We start from the raw sequence: 19,539 nt of genomic DNA, 5'->3' as shown, positions 1-19,539 counted from the left end.
ACTGAGCATATCTGGGAGTAACATTTTTTTAATAGACTCATTTTGAGAACTCTCTTATGACATCACAACCAAGACAAGTGGGGAGCTGCAGATCTGACTAAATGTGACACAAACATGCAAAAGGTAAAGGGAAACCAGCAATATTCCCTAGCAGAAACAAGCAGTTCAGGTCAGTTTACTTTTATTTTGTTGAAAGCCGTATGTGCGATGTGCAAAACGTCGAAAGTATGGCTACATAGAACCACAATACCGATTCACCATGTGTTTGAATGGCAAATAAGCTAATGTTTTTGTCCCATTCAAACACATGGATCAAATGTCGGAAATGGTTTTCCAGCAAACCATTTTCAACATTTGATCCTTCAATGTTGTCCATACTTCGGCATTATGGTTCGTGAAACAACCATAAATGCAATTCAGTCATTCAAAAGTAAACCGTTCAGGTCAAACAGCCCTGATAAAGTCAACACAGTAAAGACCCAGCCTGCTGTCACAAACATCTAGCAGCCTGTGAAGAGAAAAAGGCCCCCATCAAAAAGTCAGCCACAACTTCTTGGAACTATCATGGAAATAGAACAGAGGTACACATAAAAGAGACTCCAACATTATGGCAAGAAACAAGTCACAGTGCCCAGCCACAAACAGAATGGAAAGTTAGTGACAAACAGAAAGGAAAGTTAGTGACAGAAGATTACCTCTATTACCTGAAATGCTCCACTGAACACTACAACTACTAGGCATGTACATACAAGTATTTTAAGACCTTCAGGGGCACAAGAATAACATACCCCCACTCTGACAGACGAGTTGCTCAAAACCACTACCCCCCAATAATCGGGTCTATATTAGATCAGCAAATGCTTAAAAAAGTGAATGCTGATTGATCGACCTTATGTAAGCGTAAGCTTACAATCTCGAACTGTCAGATCAGCGATTTTTTTCCTAGGGAAAAAAATCGCTGATCCAAAACACATACAAACAACACAAGCACACCAAACAGAAATCCACATACATACACCTAAAATCTGACACCTAACCCTACACTAAACTATGCACACACCACTAACTACCTACTTACCTTAACCCAAACCCTAACCCTAAGGTCTGTCACTATCGCACACTCACCTCACCCGCTCCCTAACCCTAACTCACCTAAACCCGCCCTAACCCTTACATCCACACAATCACGCGCATACCTAACCCGAGCCCTAACTTTAACTCACCTAACCCACCCTAACACTCACATCCACACAATCGCGCACTTACCTGAATCTGACCTGTAACTTTCCACCACAGCACTGAAAATACCGAAGCAACAGAAACGGACAACCAAATTCTTTCCCTAGGAAAAAATTTGAGTTTCTGTTGCTTCGATATTTAACGTTACTAAAATAAGGTCGATCAATCAGCGTTTGCTTGTTTAAGCATTCGCTGATCTAATATAGACCCCAATAATCTACAACAGATACCATAGCCTCAAAAGTGTCCAAAATGTGGGATGGAATAGAGGAACATGCAGTGATATACCCAGCCCTTATTCCTACTTCATGGAAACTGCTGACAAGAACATGGTACAAGATATGCTGTGGTGCAAAGGCACCCCATGAATAAGGTGTATTGTAGTGTATAACAATGGCATGTAGAGGTGTAGTGCACGGAATGAGTAAAGCTAGAGTTCAATGTCATGTTTACAGTCATGTTTTACAAAGACATGCGTCTGAAGCATTTCTCCCTGAGCCTCCAAGTCGAACTTTCCCAGTCAACAAATGTTAAATAAATAAATATAGCCATGCTTCTACCCAATAAATGAAATTTTTTAAATTACCAAAGACTGCTATTTGAATGAAAAGTGTCCAAAAGTGCCCCAAAAGGGTCATTATGAAAATCAGGGAAATAGATTTAAAAAAATTACAAAAGATACTATAATTGCTATACTTAATATTGTAATTAAGCAGGTCAAGTGAGGGTCATTACTCCAGTGAAAATGGCAGAGATACTGCATTTCAGCATCCTGCAAACATAACTGTACTAACTAAACAATCGGTTAGCGAGGTACCTTCTCAGTTCATTCATGACCTTGAATGCTTTCCTCGTGTGCGTACGGTTTACGATTATGGAGCTGTGTTCTGTAATTTCCTTGATCTGTTCCACAGGTGCTTGCAGACTTGGAGTAGCAGTTCTGTACACAAGAAAAGGAATGAGTTAATGGTATTAGTAGTTAAACTGTCAGATATTTCCCATCACACTTATCACATAATAATTCAGAATTGTATACCTCCCGTCTGTCATATTTATTATTAATTTGCTCTTCTGTTAACTGCAAGAGGTCTGGGTTATTCAATATGATAAGGGACTCACTAGATTCAGCCCTTGACTTAAATGAGACTTTCAAGATGCATTATTATGGTAGTCATGGTTTGAACAAATTAAACCACCCTCTCAGGGGAAACACTGTTCCTCAGTTAAACCTATATAACTGCTTTCTCACTGTCTGAGCACAATGCGACTAAGTTCTGTTCTAAATCTGGTAAGTGAAACCACTCTGGAAACGACCGACAGAACAAATGGACAACTCAGTGAAGATATTATCAACTGTAAGACTTGATGACTGTATTAGTTGGCATGGAGGGTTCAGGGGGCCTTTTTCCCCACAAGTACAAAAAAAAAAAAAAAAAATTACATTCATCTTTGGGCAACCTCTGTGTTAATCAAATGAGCTTTGTTAAATTATTCCTCAGCAGAGGTAATTATAGGCACTAAATAGGTTCATAGGTTCGTACCAGGCTATCTGCCCTAGGGCATTTATAAGCCTAGCCAGAGTGTGTGTGGCTTTCACCACCCCTTAGGATGAGAATACTATGCCCTTTTAGGGTTTAGTTTACTGTGCCTCTGTCTAGTAGTGACACAGAGATGACCCCTGGGGTAAACCTACGATCTCCCATCCACTCGTCGAGATTTCTCTTGAAGAGTCATTGAGGGGCTCTGCCTAACATGGACTGGAATTCTGTTCCAGAGTGTAGGGAGCCTCTGGGTTATGAATCTGTCCCTCCAGCACGTCCTATTTATTTCTGTGTTGAGGTTTAAGTCTCTTGTTCTCGTGGCTCTGATGGATTTGGATTTTCTGAGGTGGAGCATGTCCATTAATTCCAGATTGGACATGGCCTTGAACGTCAGGCACAGATCACCTCTGAGTAGGCGGTATGCGACTGAATAGAGCTGGCATTTTTTCAGTCGGGCAGCATATGACATATGTTTAAGACCCTTTATCCTCTTGGTGAGGAACTTTTGGGGTCTTTCCAACTGCTGCAGGTGTCGGGTGAGATACATCCCAAATGGGGCATTGTACTCAATCATTGGCCTGATAAAAGAAGAGTACAGGGGCACAATGACCTCTCTTGATCTAGATGTGAAACCCTTCATGATAAGGTGGGCAATATAGAAGGTCTTCCTAACTGCTTTGGCAATGTGAGTGTCAAATGAGAGGTAACGGTCAACCTGGGTCCCTAGGTCCCTGATTACCTCTTCCGTACTTAATGGATTACCACTTATGTGGTAATTTGTTGGTACCTTGTTTTTCCCAAAGGGTATGACTATACATTTTTTGGCGTTCAGCTTAAGGCCATGGCTCTGGCACCAATTATCCATTTCTATGAGGCCTCTCTGAAGGATGTTTGTGTCCGCTGGATTATCAATTATGGCGCCCAGTTTGCAGTCATCTGCGAACTTTGTCAGCCACAATCCTCCTATGTTTGCCTGTACCTCGGAAAAATAAATGCCTAACAAGAGGGGTCCCAGGACTGAGCCCTGTGGGACACCGCCAGACTGGCTTAGAGTCTGACATAGCTCCAGCAACTCTGACACTGTGGGTTCTGTCCTTGAGCCAGTTTGCAACCCATCTTGTGACATATGGGTTTACATTTAAGCTGGTGAGTTTGTCTATGATGCCCGAGTGGGGTATTGTGTCAAAGGCTTTTGCAAGGTCAAGGTAGGCTGTGTGAACTGCCTTACCCTCATCAATGGCCTTAGTGACTGTTTCAAAAAAGTCGACCAAGTTCAAAAGGCAGGATCTGCCCTTGACAAAGCCAAATTGGGTAGGATACAATGTCTGTAGGTCCCCAATGTCTTTGTTTATGAGTTCCATAATGATCCTCTCCATAGCTTTGCAGACCAGGCTCGTCAAGCTTATGGGGCGGTAATTTCCAGGGTCCGTTGAAGCACCGCCTTTAAGTGGGACCACTGTTGCCGTACGCCACTCTTTGGGTACGTATCCTGTAGTAAGGCTAAGATTAAACAGCAGCCTTATGTGTGGGTTTAGTTCCTCTTGGAGTTCATGTAGCACACAGCCCGGGACACCATCCGGTCCCATTGATGCTGTGTTTTTAGCTTTAGAGAGGGCGGCTCTCACCTGGGCATCTGAGATGTTAGGGAGGCTACACTCTGCTGGGATAGTTATTTCTTCCTTTGGGGGGGGGGGGGGATTTGCACCGAACCTGTCTGCCAGAATGTTGGCAATGTCAGTGGGTTCAGTGTATTTTGTGTCATTTTGGACTAACTGAGCATATCTGGGAGTAACATTTTTTTAATAGACTCATTTTGAGAACTCTCTTATGACATCACAACCAAGACAAGTGGGGAGCTGCAGATCTGACTAAATGTAACACAAACATGCAAAAGGTAAAGGGAAATCAGCAATATTCCCTAGCAGAAACAAGCAGTTCAGGTCGGTTTACTTTTATTTTGTTGAAAGCCATATGTGCGATGTGCAAAACGTCGAAAGTATGGCTACATAGAACCACAATACAGATTCACCATGTGTTTGAATGGCAAATAAGCTAATGTTTTTGTCCCATTCAAACACATGGATCAAATGTCGGAAATGGTTTTCCAGCAAACCATTTTCAACATTTGATCCTTCGATGTTGTCCATACTTTGGCATTATGGTTCGCGGAAACAACCGTTTGCATAAATGCAATTCAGTCATTCAAAAGTAAACCGTTCAGGTCAAACAGCCCTGATAAAGTCACCACAGTAAAGACCCAGCCTGCTGTCACAAACATCTGGCAGCCTGTGAAGAGAAAAAGGCCCCCATCAAAAAGTCAGCCACAACTTCTTGGAACCAACATGGAAATAGAACAGAAGTTCACATAAAAGAGACTCCAACATTATGGCAAGAAACAAGTCACAGTGCCCAGCCACAAACAGAATGGAAAGTTAGTGACAAACAGAAAGGAAAGTTAGTGACAGAAGATTACCTCTATTACCTGAAATGCTCCACTGAACACTACAACTACTAGCCATGTACATACAAGTATTTTAAGACCTTCAGGGGCACAAGAATAACATACCCCCACTCTGACAGACGAGTTGCTCAAAACCACTACCCCCCCAATAATCGGGTCTATATTAGATCAGCAAACGCTTAAAAAAGAGAATGCTGATTGATCGACCTTATGTAAGCGAAAGCTTACAATCTCGAACTGTCAGATCAGCGATTTCTTTCCTAGGGAAAAAAAATCGCTGATCCAAAACACATACAAACAACACAAGCACACCAAACAAACAGAAATCCACACACATACACCTAAAATCTGACACCTAACCCTACACTAAACTATGCACACACCACTAACTACCTACTCACCTTAACCCAAACCCTAACCCTAAGGTCTGTCACTATCGCACACTCACCTCACCCGCTCCCTAACCCTAACTCACCTAAACCCGCCCTAACCCTTACATCCACACAATCGCACACATACCTAACCTGAGCCCTAACTTTAACTTCCCTAACCTACCCTAACACTCACATCCACACAATCGCGCACTTACCTGAATCTGACCTGTAACTTTCCACCACAGCACTGAAAATACCGAAGCAACAGAAACGGACAACCAAATTCTTTCCCTAGGAAAAAATTTGAGTTTCTGTTGCTTCGATATTTTTAACGTTTGCTAAAATAAGGTCGATCAATCAGTGTTTGCTTGTTTAAGCATTCGCTGATCTAATATAAACCCCAATAATCTACAACAGATACCATAGCCTCAAAAGTGTCCAAAATGTGGGATGGAATAGAGGAACATGCAGTGATATACCCAGCCCTTATTCCTACTTCATGGAAACTGCTGACAAGAACATGGTACAAGATATGCTGTGGTGCAAAGGCACCCCATGAATAAAGTTAAAGTGGGTATGTCACAGGGTGAAGGTTAGCCACCTGTGCTGTGGTGCAAAGGCACCCCACGAATAAAGTTAAAGTGGGTATGTCAGAGGGTGAAGGTGAGCCACCTGTGCTGTGGTGCAAAGGCACCCCACGAATAAAGTTAAAGTGGGTATGTCAGAGGGTGAAGGTTATTCACCTGTGCTGTGGTGCAAAGGCACCCCACGAATAAAGTTAAAGTGGGTATGTCAGAGGGTGAAGGTTAGCCACCTGCAGTTGCATGCAACAATGAAGGAAGCAATAGTGGAACACATTGCCATCTGTGCACCAGTACATTTACCTGGACATGCACGAAGCACAAGGACATAACCATTCTGCTGCTGGCCACTGGCCTTTAAGTGGAAGATCTGTGAAGTTGCAGACTATAACTGCTGATGGGACTTTTTCCCATGCAGGACAGTGCATGTTAGCACCTCTACAGCCTGCATGGCACCAAAGGAGCTAAATCCACCAGAGCCAAGACATTGGTGCATTGCCTATGACCTCACGGCTGAAGGCAGAATGCATGCATCTCCATGTCAATCATTCACAGGGGAGATGGCAACAGACAGTAAAACATGTTCTGCCTCAGTTTATTCTCACTGAGTTTGAGATTGCCACTATATGCTCTGGCCAAAACACATTTCCAAAATCAACCATGAAAGGGTGCCTATTTCACTAGGGTCAGATCATTTAGCACCTGCTACAGTGAAAAAATCTATCTGGGGGCCTTGTTTGGCAAAAACACTTCATTCTTCCTCAGTGTTCACAGCCCTTGCCTTTCTGCCCATGGGAAATGTGCCCATGGTCAAGGAAATTCTGATCTGTATCAGAGAGCATTGCCTCAATGTGACAACTGTCAAATGATGGCTCTACTGTTGAGAGAGGAATTGTATGATATTGCATCATTAAATGGGGTTCATCATTCATACCAAATGATTGATGCTTTACTGTATCAAATGTTTTGTAACAAAATGACTAGATCTGAATTGTTTTGGTTTTTATCTGTTACTGTCTAAAATGCTAATTATTTTTGGCATTCCAGAGTCCACAAATGTTTGACAAGTCCACATTTGAGGTATATTATCTCAGCCACTGGATTCAAAATTGAACCAATGGCTTTATTTGTAGACTGTTAAAGCCACTATTGATGAAAATTCTAGGGGAAGAAAAGGACTCTTGGGATTTGCTTGATAAGCTACAGCAGATAAAGTTTTCTGCAGATTTTTTTTTTAATGACCATTGACGTTTACAATTTATTTACTGTTGTTCTCCAAGAACTTGCTCTCACTTAGTTCAGAGGCTTTATAAGTGATAAAGCTTCATTTAATAGTTAATTTATTATGCTCTGTTATGGACATGTTCAAATCAGAATAGGCAAAATCCAATATCACTTCCTTGCAAGTTATAGGTCCCCCTCTATGACCCAGGAAACCCATACCATGTATTTAAACTTATTAGGAAATACTAACCATCCAACTCAATGCCATATTTATGGGCAACTTTAATTACCCCACTATTAACTGGGAATCCTATAGGATGCCAAATGTAAAGGCACAGAGATTCCTGGATTTTTTAAACACAAACTGCCTGAACCAGACAGTCAATACCCCAACCAAGGGTGCAGCCATACCGTATCTGGTCCTCACTAATATAGGACACCCTCTACTGTAATGTCTTCCCTGGAAAGGTCAGACCATGAAATGGTTTCCTTTGAAGTAAAAATAAAACCTGGACCCACAGCAAAATCCAGAATATTCAGGAACTACTCTAAGGCTAACCTCCTGCTGTTAAGTGATAACCGAGCAAAATTTCAAGCCCCCATAAACCCAGAGAACACTGCTGCCTATGCAGAACTTTTCACAGAAACCCTGTACAAGCATGTTAATAGCTGCATAGAGGCAGCTGTACCCACCAGGAAGAAGTACAGAACTAACTCAAAAAACAAGCCACCCTGGTGGAATCTCAAAATCAATAGGCTGTATAACAGAAGAAATAAAATTATGGCAAAAATTAGGACATCAAACACTCAGCAGGATACAAGCACTCTCAAACTAAACAAATATCTCAAAGGACAAATAAAGTCTACCAAAGACAAATTTGAGGTGAATCTAAGCCTCGTTGGCCAAGGACAACCACAAGGCATTCTTTAGCTATGTCCAACCTGTAGCTGGAGGGATACATACGTATCCTAGAGACTACCACGTCTATAGAACAGGCTCCCCATCCATGTGAAGCAGAGTTCCTCCCTAACCCAATTCAAGTTCAACTTGGAGAACTAGATGGGAAACCGGAAATTCATCCCTGGTTTGGCACCTATGTCTCTACTGGACACAGGTAACCTGCAAATGGTTAATCTCCCAAACCCCTGCTTACACTCATCAAGCCTTTCAGAACTTGTCAGAGATTTGGGATGTATGGCTAGGCTTAAAAATGCCCTTGTGGTCGTTAGCCTAGTAAAAGCCTATTAACCTATAAAGGCAATACACAATTGTGTGTGGAAATCATTGTAAATGGAGCCACCTACACTGAGCCAGAAGATGTAGCAAACCTACTGGCCAATAAATTCAGTTCCAACGTTACCCCCTCTCTCCCTCAACCTTCTCTTAAGAAACACCATCTAATATAACTCCTCCTGTTATCACTATGGAACAGGTTCTTAATGCTCTAAGGCCAAGAACACTGCATCAATGGGCCCAAACAATATCCCAGGATGCCTTCTAAATAGCAAGAAACATGACCTACCAGGGCCTCTGGAATTTGCTGTCTATAGCTTCCAGACAGGCTTCATGCCACATGGATGAAGAACAGCAACAGACATTCCTCTGCACAAAGGTGAGCCATATCCAGACCCTAGAAACTACAGACCCATAAGTCTCACTAGTCTTATATGTAAAGCCATGGAAAGAATCAACATGGAAATTATCAATAATGGTACAGTAAACCTCCAGACACTGGACCCAACCCGGTTTTTTTCATTGAGGGCAGATCATGCCTACTTAACCTGGTGGACTTCTTTGAGAAGGTCACCACAGCAATGGATGGGGGCAAAATGGTTCACATTGCCTACCTTGACCTGGCCAAGACATTTGACACAATACCCCAGTCAGGGATTGTTCACAAACTCAACAGGTTAGGTGGAAACTCGTATGTCACCCAGTGGATAGCCAACTGGCTCACAGACAGGACCCAGGAAGTTACAATTGGGGAGTCCACCTCTACAAAGAGGTCAGTCACAAGTGGAGGCCCTCAGGGATCAGTCCTTGGACCGCTCCCTTTTGGCATTTACTTCTCTGAAGTCAAGGCCAATGTCAGTGGTCTCTGGCTGACTAAATGTGCAGATGATTGCAAATTAGGAGCAGTCACTAAATCCTACACTGACACAAATGTTCTCCAGAAGGGGCTGACACAGACAAACAACTGGTGTCAGAGCCGTGGATTAAAACTAAATTCCAAGAAATGCATAATAGTATTCTTCAGGAAGTCATCCACCCCTGGTAACTATCATATTCAAAACACACCCCTTAGAGATGACTCAGTAGTCAGGGATGTGGGGACACACACAGATAGTAATCTAGCCTTTGACCATTACATGTCTATGGTAGTGAGGAAATCCATCTATGTTGGGTAACTTATAAACAAAGGCATGGCATCTAAGTTCAAGGAAGCCATTGTTCCACTGTGTCCAGCATTCATCAGACCTATCATTGAGTACAATGCCCCCTTTGGTATGTACCTAACCTGGCATATTCAACAATTGGAACATCCACAGAGGTTCCTCACTAAAAGAATACAGGGCATAAGTAAAATGTCCTATACAGACCACCTCAAGGCTCTATATCCCCTGTATTCATTCTCCTACAGGCTTTTGAGAAGAGATCAATGCCTGATGTCAGACCTCACTCGGATGGCTCTTCTATATATATCCACAAAACAAACACCAGAATTACCCATTCTAAAGACTTAAACATTGCCTGTGATATAAACAGAACCTGTTGTTGAGACAGGTATGTATCCCAGAGACTACCCCGTCTATGGAACAGACTCTCCGTCCATGTGAAGCAGAGTTCCTCCCTAACCCAATTCAAGTGTAACCTGGACAATTGGACGGGGAACAGGAAATGCATCCCTGGTTTGGCACCTATGTCTCTAATGGACACAGGAAACCTGTACGTGCTTCCTCTCCCAGGCCTTGCTTGTAAAGGTTTCATCTTGCAAGCCCCTGCTTACATTTATCAAGGGTATCAGAACTTGTCAGAGATTTGGGATACATGGCTAGGCTTAAAAAGGTGCTTGCGGTCGTTAGCCTAGTAAACGCCAATGAACCTATGACATTGTGTTGTGTAATAACTTTTTTCTTTGATGTTGAATACTGTATGTAGGTAACTGGGGTAGAAATTGGCTCCCCCAAATGCACCTGCACCTGCCAACATGTTTTTGTAAATTGGGAATGTGAGTTCACTGACAATTACATTTACATATAACATTTTAAGGCATATTGTCACTTTTTGTACAATATTTTTGTCATTTGGAATAGTAGTTTGATGTGCTTATGCTTTTTGTCAATATTTACAAAACACTACTAATTTTTAAAATTTTACTTTCACTATTTATTTTTATTTATTTATCCAATTTAACTGGGATAGATAACTATGGGAAAGTTGTTTATTTTTAAGATCTATATGCATAACAAATGTGAATATACGAGTCAGAAGAGGTATTGTGAAATCTCAGCTAGTTTGGCTTTCTAGAAAGGTCTTAGATGATGTTGCATATGCCAATGAATGTACTAAATTAAAAAGCATGTTTATTGCAGGGATTATCCAGAGTCACTTTTAAATGATGCTTTTCAGAAAGTTCTAGTTAACAGTAATGAAGAATTTTAACCTATATTAAATAAGCCATTATTTATTAGATCTAACTCAGGTGGTACCAAGAATATTTCCAATCTACATTACTGCACCACTCCATTGACATCAAAGATGCAAAACATAACAGAAAAGAATTGGAGGCTGATGTTATGTGAAGATCAATGTCACACAAAATATGGGGGAGGTACTTCTGTTTACCTACAAGTCAAATTACCAAACTGAGTATATTCCACAGCACTGGTATGAAATCAGGCAAAACAGTCTTCATGTCAAAATGCAGGCCTTGTAAACAGAGCAGGTTCATCTTTCCACAACCTAACATTACTATAGCTGATTACCCCAGAGTTATTTCTTGCCCTCGGATATTTAACTGTACAACTAATGGAGTGATATACATATCTATCTGTATTTTCTGTTCTGCATTTGTGGTTATTTGTACATCCTGTTCTTCATACTTTGCCAATAAACAAGAATTTGCAGAAACACACACACACACACACACACACACACACACACACACACACACGTGTATACATGGTTTACTATTACAAGGTCGAACGGCACTCCTTCGACTGTACTATAGTCGACAACGGAAGGTCGTAAATGTCGAAGTCAAAAAAATCAATCTAGGAACGGTGTTAACATGGGTTGAGGTAGGTGTTCGTATTATTCTGAACTACAAACATCTCCCCTACCTCGACCCATGTTGAAAGCCATTCCATGATTGTTTTTTTGAGTTCGTGATTATCAGTTTCGACCTTCCGTTGTCGACTATACTACAGTCGGAGTGCCGTTCGACCTTGTAATAGTAAACCGTATACATACATACATGCCAGCATTAAAGAATTTAAACACACTCTAGCATGTGGTAATTTCTGAAACTTTTAATTTTTTTTTTACTTTTTTAATTACAGATAAGGGAAAAGATTTTTGGGTAGGTGATTAGGTGAATGCATTGTTGTACAGAGAAATGGTATGGCAAATTAAATTGAATTTCATGATTTACTCTGGTTTGAGAATTTCTTTCTGTTGGTCTGTTTTTTTTTGTTTGTTTGTTTTTTAATGAAGGCCAATAAGTTGTAAGCTTAAAGGGTTATGCCCCTTAGTATATGTCTGTATTTATAGTCAGGGTGTGGCGTTAATCAATTTATTCTGATGAATTTTGTAAAATGTTGGAAAAAGAGCTTAAGTGTATTCATAAATTTTCTTGTGGTGGATTTTACTGGTTTAGCAGTTGTATTTATTTCACTAATTTTACAGATCACAATGTGGTCAACTTTCTGCAGTTAACAAAGAAGTATTCATCCATCTGATTTTGGAATGTGAATGAACTGTGTTCCTGGACATGCCTCACACCAACTATCAGGTGGAGGCCTGGCGTCAGCGGCACAGGGGTCTGTTGAGATGTCCCAATGTGTACCTGTCTGATCCCCTAATAATTATCCACCAAGAGCAGGACCTCACTGATGTGAGAGGGATGCCCTTCACAGTGGAGCACCTATAATTCCCTCCAAGAGCGTTACAATTACAAAGGAGCATTGCCAATGGAACTTACTACACAATAAGAGTGGCTACTGTAGCAGTATTGATTTCCTTAAAGATACTACTCATTGCATTCACTCCAATGGAGCTGTGGTGGTTAGACCTCTTAACTCCCAATGATTGCCAAAAGAAAGCTACATCCTCACATTTCAAAAAATGCCTTTATCTCTGGAACCATAAAGGTTACTAATGACATATAAATGGCAAAACTGTTTAGCACAAGCAAATCTTTATAGTGGCAGCGTTCATTAGATTCTAAATCTTCAACATGGTTTTACAAGCCATAATAAACACAGTAAACATTAATTTTGAAATATTTTGTAAATAACTTACAGTATCTCAGTAGCCATTAAAGGTACGTACACACTGTTGGTAGTACTTTGTTTGTCCATTTGTGAACTTTCATAGGAGGCTAAGCAGGTCTGCCTGTGTTAATTACTTGTTGAGATATTTACAAAAAAAATGAGCATTATGACAGTATAAATAAACAGTAAACAATATCTCTTTAGCAGCACTAGACAGACAAGAGATCAAATATCAGTACACTTGTGCTGCCCATCATGCAAGTTTTATGATAGAATCTTTCAAGAGCTTGTATGTAGTATGATTTTGAAATTATTAATTTAAATATAAACATGCTATATTATAAGCCTAAAGTAGTCAGTAGGCTGTAAGAGCAGTTGCAACTGGAGGCATCACTAGGCTGCAATAAGTTATTACAATCTGTGACTGGCACACACTGCAATAAACCTCCCTTCCAAGATGCCCCTGATTTAGTAATAAGATGACTTGCAATGCCCTCACATTCCATGAAGCTGCTCTGTTGTGTGTGGCCATCTGCCATTGTGCTGACTGTGGTGGTATCCTTCTGGAACTCATTGTAATGATGCGCCACACTGTCTGCCACACACTATGTGCTGCTCTAGCACACACTGTCAATGGTAATGGCTGCTCCAACTTCTGGTGCTTTATCTTTCTACAGACTGTTACAGCCCGTATTGGTGGAAATTCCAGAGGTAGTCAAGCAATCTTGTAATTTGCTTGATAAGCTACAGCAGATACAGTTTTCTGCAGATTTTTTTTACTGGCCACAGATATTCACAATTTACCGTCATTCTCCAAGAACTTGCTCTCACTTGGTTCAGTGAATTTATAAACAAAAGATCTTAATGTAATAGCAAATTTATTATGATCTGTTATGGACATTCCGTGCTGACACTCATCACTGGGAATCACTGATTTATCCCTGCCATAAAATAAATTAAGAGCAAATTTATATCCCCATCCAGTGATAGAACATTATAAAGCATGATTTAGCCGAAACCAGAAATCATTCACAAATATCCTACAAGGTACATACTATGAATTTAGAAATTATATCCAGTACCTCTGCTTGAGACACAGCCTTGCTGCTGGCCTTCATTAGGTTCATGTGTTCTTAAACCTCACTACTCATCCAAAGCATTATTCTGCATCTATTTTCCCACAATTTCCATTTTTGCTATGTAACATTTTGTACTAACCACCTTCTTGGCAGCCAGAAAACAAACTTAACAAGGTCTTACTATATCTAGGGAATTCAGATCCTTTATTTCAGCTGAAAAAAAAATTTTCTTTGGTTACAAACACTTTTTAAAGTCTGCCAACTCATTACGCTCCCAAAAATTGTTTCCAGTTACCTCTTTCATCCCCATTACACGTGTCTCCAACATTTACAAACTGCGCACTTTACTGACTTGGTAAAAAACAACAAAAAAGCAAGTTAGCTGCTTTATACTTCACAAAGACCAATTTATTGTAAGCGCTTTTGTCGACCTGATGAAGTTGGGGCATGTGCCTCGACGAAAGCGCTTACAATAAATTGGTCTTTGTGAAGTATAAAACACCTCCAACTTTTGCCATATACCCAAGGAAAATTCTTTGAAGTCTGCTTGAGGTATAAAATAAATACTTATTCAAACACTTCCAAGCAAAAATCCTACATATTCTAGATTTTGTTGCATAGTTGGGAGCCATACGTGTGTCCTATCATTGTTTATTTGTGAATTGCTTATCCAATCTCTCTTCCCAATCTGAGTCCTCTAATTATTGTGCAATAGTTTTCATGCCTTACTAATTATCTATTTTTAACAGCAGCTTCTGTTCTATATTCAAGTAAAAACTCTACCAGAGCTGTCTTTCACGTAGGATTCCCTTACCCTTTCTCTTTGCCTATACTCAGATATCAATCCCTGAGAGGGAAGGCAATCTCGAACCCACAATTCAAATGTCTTTTTGGCCTTTTCCCATTTTATTACCTTTCCCTCTATATTTTGCCTCCAATACCTTGGTTCCTTTACCAGTTTTTTTCCAATAAATTCCAGCCCCCTATTGTCTGTTGTCTGCATACCTAATTGCAGTTATCCCTATCATCAGAATCTCCTTTCTCTACTTTCATTTTGGCTAACTTCTTAGAATACTTTCTGCTAAAAAAGTCTTTCGGCTTTTCCCGATTAGGAGGCGCCACAGCGGAACTCTCGTCCGCTAATGATTGGCATTGGATTTTTACTGTGCCGAGTTGCCAGCCCAACACCCAACCTTCAAAGGCGGCACACCCATTAATGCATGCACCTACCTGCATGTCTAACATCACTCAACCACAGGGAGGACATGCAGACTCCACACAGAAGGTGCTCCAGCCGAGAATCGAACGGGAGAACCTCTTGCTGTGAGGCGACAATGCTAACCGCTGCACCACCGCTGCCTATAAGAATATAATATTCTGAATGGCTGCTGATAACCTTCTTAAGCATTTGCACCCAAAATCCCACTCGGACCTTATTACTTGAATTTCCCCCCACTTCATCATCATCATATTCCACTATGAATTATAGTTTTCTGCTTCTGTTATGTATATGAGCATTAACCGTGTAGCTCTAAAATATCCATTGAAATCAGGCAATCCTATACCAACTTGATCTATTGGAAGGATCATCTTATCCCACTGGACCCTTGCCCTCTTCCCCTCACACACAAAAACCTTCAGATCTTTATTAACTACTGTCCACATCTTCTTTGGTTGATAAAAATATGCCTGACCTGTATATAAAACTATAGAGATAAAAACATTTTTACTGCTTGTATTTTGCTACACATACCCACAAACAAGAACTTCCAGTTTCTCTGTTTTTGCTCTATCTTTTGTTTAGTCTCTTCCCACATACCCTTAGCCATCATTATGAAATCCTTTTTAATCCATACTCCTAAGTGCTTCATTTTACAGTGTCTCCATAAATATGGATATTGCTGAACCAATTCATGTGGGGCACATAGTTTACAGCTATAACCTTTTGTTTTATCATCATTAATTTTATTTCCGAAAAAGTCTCAAAACACAGAGATGGCCTTTTCTGTTTTTATCAGGTACAAAGTATCACCATCTGCAAATAAAACCAACTTTCTTGATTACCATAACAATTATATCCTTGAATTTGTCAGTCCCTTACTTTTTTCACCAAAGGCTCTAAATGTAATGCAAATAACTAAGGGGAAGGAACACCCTTCCTTGTTCCTCTGTTCAGATACAACTTGTCAGACAGGAACCCTCCCACTTTCATTTTTGTCAGTGATCCCTCATATATCCTAATTAAGCTTATTACTGGATCAGGGAATGCAAGTGCTTCCATTGCCCTATTCATAAAATCCCAGCTTTCTCTGCATCAAGACCCACCAACAGTAGAATTTTCTTACAACCTGCTTCCCTCTGGGAAGACATAACTTACCCTGGCTATTTCCCATTCCTGTTCACCTTTCTATACATCCTCACAACTAACGTTACTGGACCCCATGCCAGCCTGTCACTTGTCGTTGCCACCTCATATTTTATTTTCTCTCACCTTATTGCTCATAAATCACCAGACCTCTTCTGCTTCTTCCTCTTATTCTCCTATTAGCTCTCCCTGCTTCATTCCTTCCTCATCTTTAGTTTCCAATACTTTGATTGGCCTCTTTCAGCTTGTCATGTCTTTGGTCTCAACATGCACATCCTGTAGATCATCATTTGTATATAAATTCATTGCAACTGCTTTACTATTTACCAAAACTTAGAATGAGGATTTCCAGTTAATGCTTTTCTTCTACAAAACAAGTTGCCATCTTACTAAACTATATATTTGTTTTTCTGTTAACCTTTTATTCCTATTTACTACTCAGGTTAATCTCTCATGATTTTAAAAGATGTTTTACCCAATATTATGTTGGTTGACAGTATATAGCTGGAGCTTTTCTCCCTGGCCTTTTACTACTCAGGTTCATCTCTCATGATTTTAAAAGATGTCTTACCCAATATTATGTTGGTTGACAGTATATAGCTGGAGCTTTTCTCCCTGGCCTCTGCAAAGTCACGCTTTACCAGTCTAATTAATGAATAAATCAATTAGACAAATAAATCCACAGTTAAATAAATGTTTAATTAAGGTCTTTACCTCAAAGAACTCTACATTCCTCAGATAATTTAATTCTGCCCTCTACTTATTGGCTAGGCTTGTAATACTCTGCAGACTGATAACCTAGTATTTACCTATAAACCGAAATAACTTGTGACCTCAGGAAGCTTATGCAGCTGTGGGATTTTTTCTAATCGCAGTCTTGCTGAATACCTCTCAACCTCCTACAGACACCGAACACAAGTACAGACTCCCTTGAAAAGAAGGTAAATTCAGACAAAAATATGGACATCTAACTTGCATAAAATTTGGATATCAAAGAGTACATAACTCTTCCCGCATCCAGAAGAAAAGTCATACACTACTCAAAAACAAATGTTTAAAAAACAGAAGGTCAGGAATGATGTAAAAATATAAGCACATTATCAAAGAGACACTGTTTAATAACTGTAGACTTTAATGAGTTGTATTGCAAAATTCTACCACAGTACATCATTTATATTTGCTTCTGAAAAAGGGAGATGTATAGTATAGGTCCTCTTTCTTTAAATTATTGGTGCCACTAGTATGTTGGTCACATAGTGTGGGATTCTGCATACTAAACAACTTCAAAAACCATCTGCAATACTGAGACAGGATTCAAGAAAATTGACTGATGGCATTAATCAAGCTTGAAAATAGGAACATACCTCCAAACACAGATCATGTGTAGGAGTAAATAAGGCCAGAAAATAGTTATGTTTCTCCAAAAGAGGAAAAGTTGAGAGATCTGTCTACCTGTCCAAACAACGAGTACTACAACCTTCCAAACCACAACTAGAAAAAAACATCTTGCAAGAATTCTCGAAACAAATTAAACTATGTAGCTCCAAAAACTTCACAAAAGAAACCTCCTTGCAGGCGGAGTGATCCCAGAAACATCCCACTATTCTAGACATCCAGGGATCTAAACATTTTGATGCCCTCCACGTTCATTGATGCCTTCAGTGAACATTCCCAATACATCTGATTCCCATGGACTTCACCCTTCAATGACCATCTAGCTCTTCACATCAAAAATGCCATTCCTTGCTTCCATTTTTAATACCACTACCAACAAATTCAAAACCCTTTAATCTAAATTCTCTTCTGATTGCAGACATAACAGATGAACTGGTCATCTTAATGGCTAATGGTGTTCTTTAGGCTTGCAATGCCTTTATTTCTGTCCAGCTTTTAATTACCGTTTTGTTTCTCCCCTTTTTTTGCTATATTCTTCAACACATGTAAGTATGCTATGGTAATACCACTCCCAAAATGGAAATGTCTGTTGTATTCTAACAGCGACAATCTGGTACCTGTTCTATCACCTCTGGCTACTTTTCTGGAATATGCAGTTACTTAAAACAGTATGTTGTAGTAAACAACAAATGTTTGTGGGTCCTATGTGATGACCAAATGGACTCTGGTTAAGCCACAGTACAGCAACTGACCTGCCAATCCTAAGCAATCTACTGTAAACAGAGACCTGAGGGAATTTTTCAGGGGCTTTGTTCATCTTGTTAACCAAATTAAAAATAAATAAAAAAACTTTGGTTCATGTCACACTGCCTATTCCTGAAGGGAAACCTCAACATTTGGACTCTTGTCCAAAAGCACTGCATTGTTTGCCAATCACCTGCGATGCAGATCCTCGCAAGTACTGATCTGACATGCTTGTTTCATACCCAAGCCCAGGGAGATCAATGCTGGGTGTTCTGGAGTTCCCTTTCTGCTCACAACCTTCTTCATGCTGGATCACTCTAAGGTCATCCTTTAGGAAGAAGGATCTGCCCCTGCTTACGTCTAATAATTTACTATCTCTGCTTAACCCTACTTCAGTTGTTACCTTCAGGTCATCAACAACTGGCTTCATCAGAAAGAACGCAAAACAGTTTATAATGAACTTAAACCAATGCACCTGTCAATCCTGCCAGACTTAAACTTGTTATTTCTATATTCACAGTAACCATTCCCCTCGCTTTTCATGCATCTGAGATAGTGTTACACTAACTATGGCAGTTTACTTACAAACGGTTAAGGCTATGAAGTCATGATAAATGTTATCCTGTAGGTATGAGTTTTGAATCTCTCAGCTTCTGCTTGCAAACTTAACTTTTAGAGCAAGTCACTAGATTAATGCTCTTAGGCCATCCCTGACCATACCTCTCAACTGCCAGATTTTGGTAGAATGTCTAGAATTTCGCCTCATACTTTTGGTTTGTTCCTCATAAAATGTTTGGTTTTCTGGCAAATCATTGTGGATCGAAGTCAAAAATCAGACAGGCATTTGATTTTTAGACTTCATACCCTTCAGAAAATTCATGCTAATGTAAAACCTGTTATTCTATCAACTTAAGTTTATAAGACCAATATTTAAAAGAAAATCCCCTTTTTTCACCCTTTATCCCCCATTACTTATGGCTTTGTCCAGATTTCTTGTGCTAAGATGTTGAGAGGTATGTCTCTGACAAAGATGCATTTGT

General features: G+C 40.1%; 1 protein-coding gene across 1 annotated transcript in view; it reads right to left on the bottom strand.

Annotated features, from left to right (window-relative positions):
* KLHL3 (kelch like family member 3) overlaps nt 1-19,539 on the bottom strand; it is a 940,384-nt gene that overhangs the window by 588,081 nt on the left and 332,764 nt on the right. The window contains exon 2 of the mRNA XM_044068978.1: nt 2,057-2,179. Coding sequence (XP_043924913.1) covers nt 2,057-2,179 — 123 coding nt within the window. The remainder of the gene's footprint in view (nt 1-2,056; nt 2,180-19,539) is intronic.

The sequence above is a fragment of the Protopterus annectens genome, chromosome 4.part0, assembly GCF_019279795.1.
Source record: "Protopterus annectens isolate FY-2018-M chromosome 4.part0, PAN1.0, whole genome shotgun sequence".
Classification (NCBI taxonomy): Eukaryota; Metazoa; Chordata; order Ceratodontiformes; family Protopteridae; genus Protopterus; species Protopterus annectens.
The sequence above is the reverse complement of the archived record's forward strand: the minus strand, read 5'-3'. Positions and strand labels throughout refer to the sequence as shown.